At 47.5% G+C, this 8,325-nt stretch overlaps 1 protein-coding gene across 1 annotated transcript in view; it reads left to right on the forward strand.

Moving 5' to 3' along the window:
* Positions 1-3,300: 3,300 nt before the first annotated feature.
* grip2b (glutamate receptor interacting protein 2b) overlaps positions 3,301-8,325 on the forward strand; it is a 241,637-nt gene continuing 236,612 nt past the window's right edge. Inside the window, exon 1 of the mRNA XM_032549118.1 lies at positions 3,301-3,527. Within this exon, the coding sequence (XP_032405009.1) occupies positions 3,473-3,527 (55 nt within the window). The 5' untranslated portion in view covers positions 3,301-3,472. The remainder of the gene's footprint in view (positions 3,528-8,325) is intronic.

Raw genomic sequence — 8,325 nt, forward strand, 5'->3', positions numbered from 1 at the left:
CGGCCCCCGCCGTTACTCACGCCGGGGGAGACAGCGACGTGAGCCGCCGGTGAACCCGGCCCCTCGTCGCCTTCCGGATCCGTCACCTCCGCTGTCAGCCCGGAGACGGCGACGTGAGCCGCCGGCAGACACGGCCCCTCGTCGCTTTCCGGAGCCGCCACCTCCGCTGCCCGCTCGGAGACAGCGACGTGAGCCGCCGGTGGACCCGGCCCCTCGTCGCCTTCCGGAGCTGTCACCTCCGCAGCCGTTTCCAAGGCTTCGCTGCGGCTCGCCCCCGCAGCCGGTTCCAAGGCTTCGCTGCGGCTCGCCCCCGCGGCCGGTTCCAAGGCTTCGCTGCGGCTCGCCCCCGCGGCCGGTTCCAAGGCTTCGCTGCGGCTCGCCCCCGCGGCCGGTTCCAAGGCTTCGCTGCGGCTCGCCCCCGCGGCCGGTTCCAAGGCTTCGCTGCGGCTCGCCCCCGCGGCCGGTTCCAAGGCTTCGCTGCGGCTCGCCCCCGCGGTCGCTGCGGCTCGCCCCCGCAGCCGCTTCCAAGGCTTCGCTGCGGCTCGGCCCCGCAGCCGGCCCCGAGGCTCCGCTCCGGCTCACCTCCAGCCGGCGCATCCGAGGCCGAATCAGCCGGCGTTCCAGCCGGCGCATCCGAGGCCGAATCAGCCGGCGTTCCAGCCGGCGCACCCGAGGCCGAATCAGCCGGCGTTCCAGCCGGCGCACCTTCCGAGACTCCCAGTGTTCCTTCCGAGACTCCCAGTGTTCCTTCCGAGACCCAGACCCCCAGCGTTCCTTCCGAGACTCCCTGCGTTCCGACCCTGACCCTCTGTGTTCCTCCAGAGACTCCCTGCGTTCCGACTCAGACTCCCTGCGTTCCTCCAGAGACCCTCTGCGTTCCACCCGAGACCGAGACCCCCAGTGTTCCACCCGAGACCCTGACCTTCTGCGTTCCTCCAGAGACCCTGACCTTCTGCGTTCCTCCAGAGACCCTGACCTTCTGCGTTCCTCCAGAGACTCTGACCCTCTGCGTTCCTCCAGAGACTCTGACCCTCTGTGTTCCTCCAGAGACTCTGACTCCCAGTGTTCCTTCCGAGACCCAGACCCCCAGCGTTCCTTCCGAGACTCCCTGCGTTCCGACCCTGACCCTCTGTGTTCCTCCAGAGACTCCCTGCGTTCCGACTCAGACTCCCTGCGTTCCTCCAGAGACCCTCTGCGTTCCACCCGAGACCGAGACCCCCAGTGTTCCACCCGAGACCCTGACCTTCTGCGTTCCTCCAGAGACCCTGACCTTCTGCGTTCCTCCAGAGACCCTGACCTTCTGCGTTCCTCCAGAGACTCTGACCCTCTGCGTTCCTCCAGAGACTCTGACCCTCTGTGTTCCTCCAGAGACTCTGACCCCCAGCGTTCCTCCAGAGACTCTGACCCCCAGCGTTCCTCCAGAGACCGAGACCCCCAGTGTTCCGACCGAGACCCAGTCCCTATCCGTTCTGACCGAGACCCCCAGTGTTCCACCCGAGACCGAGACCCCCAGTGTTCCACCTGAGACCGAGACCCCCTGTGCTCCGACCGAGACCCTGCCTTGGGGGGCTCGTCGTCGCCGTCTGTGGGCGGCCCCCGGGACTCATCATCGCCGCCTCCAGCGCCGCGGACGGCCGCCGGACCGCCTCCGTGGTTCCCGCCTCCAGCGCCGCGGACGGCCGCCGGACCGCCTCCGTGGTTCCCGCCTCCAGCGCCGCGGACGGCCGCCGGACCGCCTCTGTGGTTCCCGCCTCCAGCGCCGCGGACGGCCGCCGGACCACCTCCGTGGTTCCCGCCTCCTTTGCCTCCGCCCACCCTGTGGGTAGTTTTTTGTTTCTTTTTGGACTCTTGGCCCTTCCCGTGTTTCCGCCCGCAATGGTGGGTTGTTTTTTGTTATTTTGGACTCTGGCCCGCCGTCCAGCGCCCCTCCGCCCACCCTTGTTGTGTTTTTGTTTTTTGGGCGTCTAGTAGCCGCCCTTGAGGGGGGGGTACTGTCAGGATCTGTGTTTTTCTGTGTTTATTTAGAGTTTTCTGTGTCCTTAGTCTCTTCGTTGTCCTGTCCTCCCCTTGATTGTTCCCAGGTGTGTCTCGTTTCTGTGATTACCCTCCCGTGTATTTAACTCCACCTGTGTTCCTTGTTCCTTGTCGGGTCCTCGTCAATTTTTCGTCAATGTTTAGTCTCCTCGTGTTCAGTTTGTGTTACTCCTGCTCGTTGTTTGGACTAAGTTATTTTCATTAAAAACATCATAATTCATCATTCCTGGGTCCGCTGCCTCTGCCTCACCACCTCACACCCGCACCGCTTCATGACAATAGGAGCTTTGCACTGAGAAGTAGTTCATATGAGTGCAGCAGACTTGCAGTTCCACCAGGTGTTGTTAATTGATGTTGTCACTAGTCTGAAGGAACCTTGGTTCTGTGTGGGAGAAACTCAGCTTGGAGAGAGCAACTCGAGGAGCAGCTTTATGCAAACTGCCAGCCTGACGGAGCCCTGAATGGCTGCCACAGGAGATTCTAAGACTTTTCAAACATCCATGAAAGAATCACAGCAGAACTCCGGGTATATTTTTGATGAGGGAATAACTAATAACATGATATAAAGGTAAAAAAAAGAGTCACTTTTACATAACTCCCCCTTTAAATAAAACCATGGCTGAAGTTAATAATTGGTTATAGATCCTACTTCAACCTGGGAACCGGAAAACTGAAAAGATCTGTCAAATTATTATTATTTTTTATTACTCTTCACCACAGCTGCTTTTAGTTGGTAAAAAATCTTTTACCCGATACTGTGTCTGAAGTTCTTTGATTGTTAGTTTTTGTGTAGGTTTAGTGAATTTTGTATGCCTTACTCTAGAAGTTTTCTTGACACAAGTGACATCATCAGAACTTTGAGAACTGAGGAAGAGTTAAACTGAGATGGAAAGAAAAAAAAACACCACCAATTTATGACTGACTGGCTAGAGTGAGATTGGCTAGAAGAAAAGGTGGAAAGGGGGGAAGGATAGATGGATGGGGAGAGGGAGGAAACTTAAAAGGGAGATAAACCGGCTTTACAAAAGAGTGAGAGGCAGAATACGGAGAGACGAAAAGAGTGAATTAAAGAAAAAAAGTGCATGGTCTCAGAGTGAGAGGGAGTAACTGAGGTAGAGGGAGCTTTGGTGCCGCAGCGGGACCGACTGTCACAAACTGTCAGCGAGGTCTTACTGGAGAGAGCAGCAGCGGCTCCCCGTTCATACCAACAAACCGGAGGAAAAGACAAAAAGGAAGAAGAAGAAGAAGAAGAAGAAGAAGAAGAAGAAGAAGAAGAAGGAATATTCAGGTTAAATTAACTGAGTCTGCTTTTTGCTTCCCGCCACCATTTCCTCCGGACAGGATCTAGCCCCCTCATCATCACCATCACTCCTCTTCATCACCTCCAGGTTTTAATCCCTTCATCTTCAGCAGCTCGACCTCTCCTGCTCCTAACAGCATGCCGGGTTGGCGGCGGAACCTCACTTTTTGCCTGCAACGGATGCACGAGGAAGGTAGGAAAGCAAAACTAATGAATGCGCGCTTGTGTTGGCGTCAGCGTGTTTGGACGCGGGCGCGTGCTGCAGTGCGCGTTTGCGCGCGGATAACGTGAGGTTTTAAGATCTGCGCTGAGATGTGAACAGCTTGTTTCCGGAGTCGCTTTGAATCTTTGCGCTTTCTGCTTCATGTGTCCAGACTTTTCTGCATCACTGGAAGTGTGCGTGCGCGCGCGCCGCTCATGGTTTGCGCGCGCGGTCTGTGCTTCTGACTGAAAAGCACCTGCAGCTTTGGGACCGTGCGTGTGTTAGTGTGTGAGAGAAAACGAGTGTCTGTAAGTTGTGTGACTTCTGTTTGAGCGCGTGCACTGTCGCGCGTGGTCTGTCGTAGCCGCGCGCAGTGCGCACACGTGTCAGCCCGGGTTTGTTCCGCCGTTTCAGCAGAGATGGCGCGAGGCTACAGATGCTGGCAGGTCATGGTGACTGTGCGCGTGCGTGTGCCAGTGTGTATGCTCGTGTAAAAGACTATTTGAGCCACTCCAGAGCACGCGCGCGCCCTCACATGCGCACAGTCTGCTTATTGGCCCTGCAGCGTGAACACGGGGGGAGGCGGACAGAATGGATGTTGGTCAGCTCCAGTGTGCACGTGAGCGTGATGGTGCTAATTTGTGAGTGTGCAAATGAGGAAACAGCTTGGTGTCACATGTGGCTAAAACAGATTGATATTGACAGCCATGGGAAAGAGTTTTCCTTCAATAGCTCATCCAGGTCACTGTGAGTCCAGAACAGCTTGGATTGAGTTGAGTATGTCATGAAAGTTAGAAAGTTGGGTTATGGCTGCTTTAATTCACAGTTTGATTCAATTGTTAAAAACTCTGATTCTCCAAGTCATCAATGTAACTAAACATTCAGATCTAGTGGACAGAACCATATTTTAACAAAACATTTCAAGGAAACTTAGAATCACACCTACCTCAATGTTTGTGTTTAAAAGTTGTTAGACTAAATAAGTGTTTGCATTACTGCTTTTTTTCTGTGTTGCACATTAAATGTTTTAAAGAATCTCAGTTTGGCGTAAAACAAACCAGTTGGGCTACATGTTTCTAAAGTTTTTTGATTTCCAACTAGAGATGATAAAATAAATGACAAATTCCAGAACTCTTACTTGGCTAAACATAGAAAATATTACATCTTTCTTTCTTTACTGATGTATCTGTATTACTGGTCAATCCAATGACATACTGTACTGACCAGAAAGATGCTGCTTATTATAAGCAGTTTTTATTTATTACGCTTATCAGTGCAACATGACAATTTACTTCAAAATAATAGTCTCAAAGTTTAACACTGTCACATTACTATCATGAGATGACTGACCTCCACACAATAAATAAGAATATGGCTGGAGAAAATTGTTCAGCACTCATGCAGTGTGAAGACAGTTATAACGCTGATGTCCTCTGAAGGTAAACACTCTAGGGCTGGAATATGGAATGTACAGATTGCACAGCTTCATCATTTTCTATGAAAACAACAAATTCTTGTTGTGTGTGTTTGGCAGCTGATATGCAGCAGAGTGTAGCCAACCAATCCTTACCAAATAGGTCTTTACCTGCAGTTATATTCATCCTGCACACTTGGAGCCATTATTTTCTTCCCAGGGCCCTGATGCACAGCCACCCGAATCATTTATCACTAAATCACCATGGATGTTCTGTGAATGATTAAATCCCTCTTAATCTACTTCCACCTGTCATATGGCACATATTGGAGATTCCACTGCATTTTTGATAACATACCATTGAAGACCTCCCCAAAACTAGAAAAAAAACATCACATGCTGACTGATACCTTTACCACAGAGCAGAGTCTTTATGCTGTGAGAGAGAGCGAGCAGTTTCTCCAGGTAGTTGATAAGCAGTTTTGCAGTCTCACATGATTTTGCACACTTTATTCATCTCCTTAAAGAATTCAGTCCATGCTTTGAATCTCCTGCATTCTACTTCCTCACTATGGACTGTCTCTGCATAGCCTTCACTTTGGCTTCTTTTGGGTGTGGTGGACCCTACCTGCTCTTACTAAAGCTGCGAGTCTTTGTTCTTGGTCAGCCATTATCCACAGATACAACAAACAGTTTACATCCATCCTTTCTGGCTTCCAGATGAATGGATGAAGGCTTAAGAAAATTTACTATACAGATAATCACAGGGATTCATCTTCAATAGATGTTCAGGTAAATAAATCCTGTGAAGCTGAAATCGTTTAAAAGACGTCTCTGCTTAGGATGGGTTGGAAGTCAAAATGTAACATTCCCCCAAAGACAGTGGAGATGAAAGGATGTTGAGTCCATTGGGACCTTAGTTGGGTTATGGCTAGCCAACTGAATGTAAAGACGGACAACAAAAACATTAAAGAGCAGTAGTCAGAATTGCATAAAAATAAGAAGAGGTGAAACAGAAAATGATTTGTAAAATAAAAACATCAGTGGCATAATTGGCAAATAGAACACAGAAGAATGTAACTTTCAAAGACGGAGTATTCAGTCAATTCCAGAAAATTACATCTATGTCCAAATTCTACATTTTGGAGATAACTTGTAGAAACTGGATATTCTATGTTCAATTACAGGAGGTGAACTTGAAGGCAACATCTCCTCATATGGAGACATGTGGTCGGTGGTACGGTGGCTCTGTTGGTAGCTCTGCTGCCTTCCTGCATGGAGGCAGATAATGTTAGCTAAATGATGACTAGATAATCCATGGCAGTACATCACACTGAGCTTGATTAACTGATTAACAAGAATAGGTGAAAAAATGTTTTGGGTGGGTAATACTGGTTACATTTACTGGGATTAGTTTTACTGGATTTACTTTGACTTTTATGAACTATTGTTACTCTTAATTGGCTAGGCTGAGTTTACATTTTAAGACTTGAGATATTGGAAACATGAGATTCTTGGATTTCTGCAATGTATGAGCTAATGTTTATGTGAATCTGAGTATAACTAGCATTTTCTAAACATGGTTATTTTATTTGAAAAGCTACATAAATGTGTATTTATATTAAAAAAGGCTCGTTTAACATTAACCGGGTCGGGTCTGTCTCCAGATACTCCAACCTGCTCCCACAGTCCAATTCTCTTCAAATTGCCCTTAAAGTGTCACATTCACGGTTGTTTGTCCTCTATGTCTCTGGGTTGACCTGTGATAGTCTGGTGACCTGCGCAGGGTGTACCCCACCTCTCGCCCAATGACAGCCGGAGTTCGTTCCCTGTGGCCCTGAAAGGATAAGCAGTTAAAGCCGATATGGAGACATGTGGTGTAGATTAGTTTATGACTCCTGCACACCCCAGGACTCAGGTTTTTATTTTCCATCTATTGACATGCTACACAGTTTTAAATTTCAAACTATATTTCTTAAATGTTTGAATGAAAGCGACTTACAGAAATTTGCATAGTCTTTGAAATAATTTGGATGAATGACAAAATTGCAATTGGCAATCCTTTTTTAAGCCTAAGCTACTAGTGTGAGAGTCAGAAAGATATAGTGGGTGTTTAAATGTTAGCAGCAGAGCAAAATCTGTGCCAGAGTGTGTGTTTGTGAGTGTTAGAGAGAGGTGCAAATAAAACATAGCTGTGCAAGACGCTGAAAAGTTGCTGTCCACTGACAACCAACTTATGGATCAATGCCTGTTGTTGTCCAGTCTTTCATTTTTATGGGGACATTTATAGCAACAGAACTGCCTCTGCTTTTTCAAGACATTCATGACTGATATGCAGAAGATCTTCACTTGGCAAGCATCGAGGATGAGCAAAATATTATTAGGAGTGTAATTCTGTAAAATGAAAGGCCATAATTACACAGCATCAAGTCTATCATGCTGGATAAACAATGAGAAGATGTCAGGTAAGGAGCTGCATACATTGATTCTTCTTCCTTTATCCAACAAGACAGACAACTTCTAACCTTGATCTTTGGCTTTAATGAAATTCAGAGCAAGTTTTCACCAGAAGACATTTTTTTATATAGTTGATTGATTGGAATTGTTTGATGTGAACATCTCATTGAAGGAGAGATAAAGGGCAAGAAATCCAGCATGAATAATTGTATGTTTGTTTGTACCAAGGAGAGAAGAGACAGTGAGATGTATGGATAAATCTAAGGGTGCAAATGATAACAATGTTTGTGATCAGCATTAAGATGAGGTGAAAATAAAGGAGTAAAAAAAAAGATAACAATGAAAATGCAAATGAAAAGAGGCAGAAAGAGAGTCATAAAAAAGATGAAGCAGAGAGCAGTTTGAAGGGGAACGATAGGAAGGCCGGTTTCTTGTGCTTATCAACTGAGAGGAAATCCCATTAATCAGGAGACTAGAAGATCAAATAATGTGCTTGTTAAGAGAGAGCAAGACTTTGACTGTTGGAAGCTTTAGTATGTGGCTTAGCTCCAGCACTAAAACACTTTAATATTTATAGTACTTCTGTCAAAAACTGATCAGAAGTGTATTGTGGTATTAGGAAAGACATGATACCAGAAGGAGGGAGGAAGTAAAAGCAGAAGGTTGATAAGAGTCACAAAGAAAACTTTGCCTGAGGTGCTGCTGGCAACATCAGCAGGACGTCTTACAGGAAAATCAGCTTGTTTAAATAAGCCTGTATTCCCTGAGAAAACAACCCAACAGAACAACTTTTAGATTTATCTTGACACTTAAAACTTATTGCAACTCTTTTGCACATCATAAGGTGAAAAAAGGGAATATCTATTACTAAAACATAATGAAAAGACAACTTTACATTTAAGTAAGATCTTGTCTCTG

The sequence above is a fragment of the Xiphophorus hellerii genome, chromosome 20 (assembly GCF_003331165.1).
Source record: "Xiphophorus hellerii strain 12219 chromosome 20, Xiphophorus_hellerii-4.1, whole genome shotgun sequence".
NCBI lineage: Eukaryota > Metazoa > Chordata > Actinopteri > Cyprinodontiformes > Poeciliidae > Xiphophorus > Xiphophorus hellerii.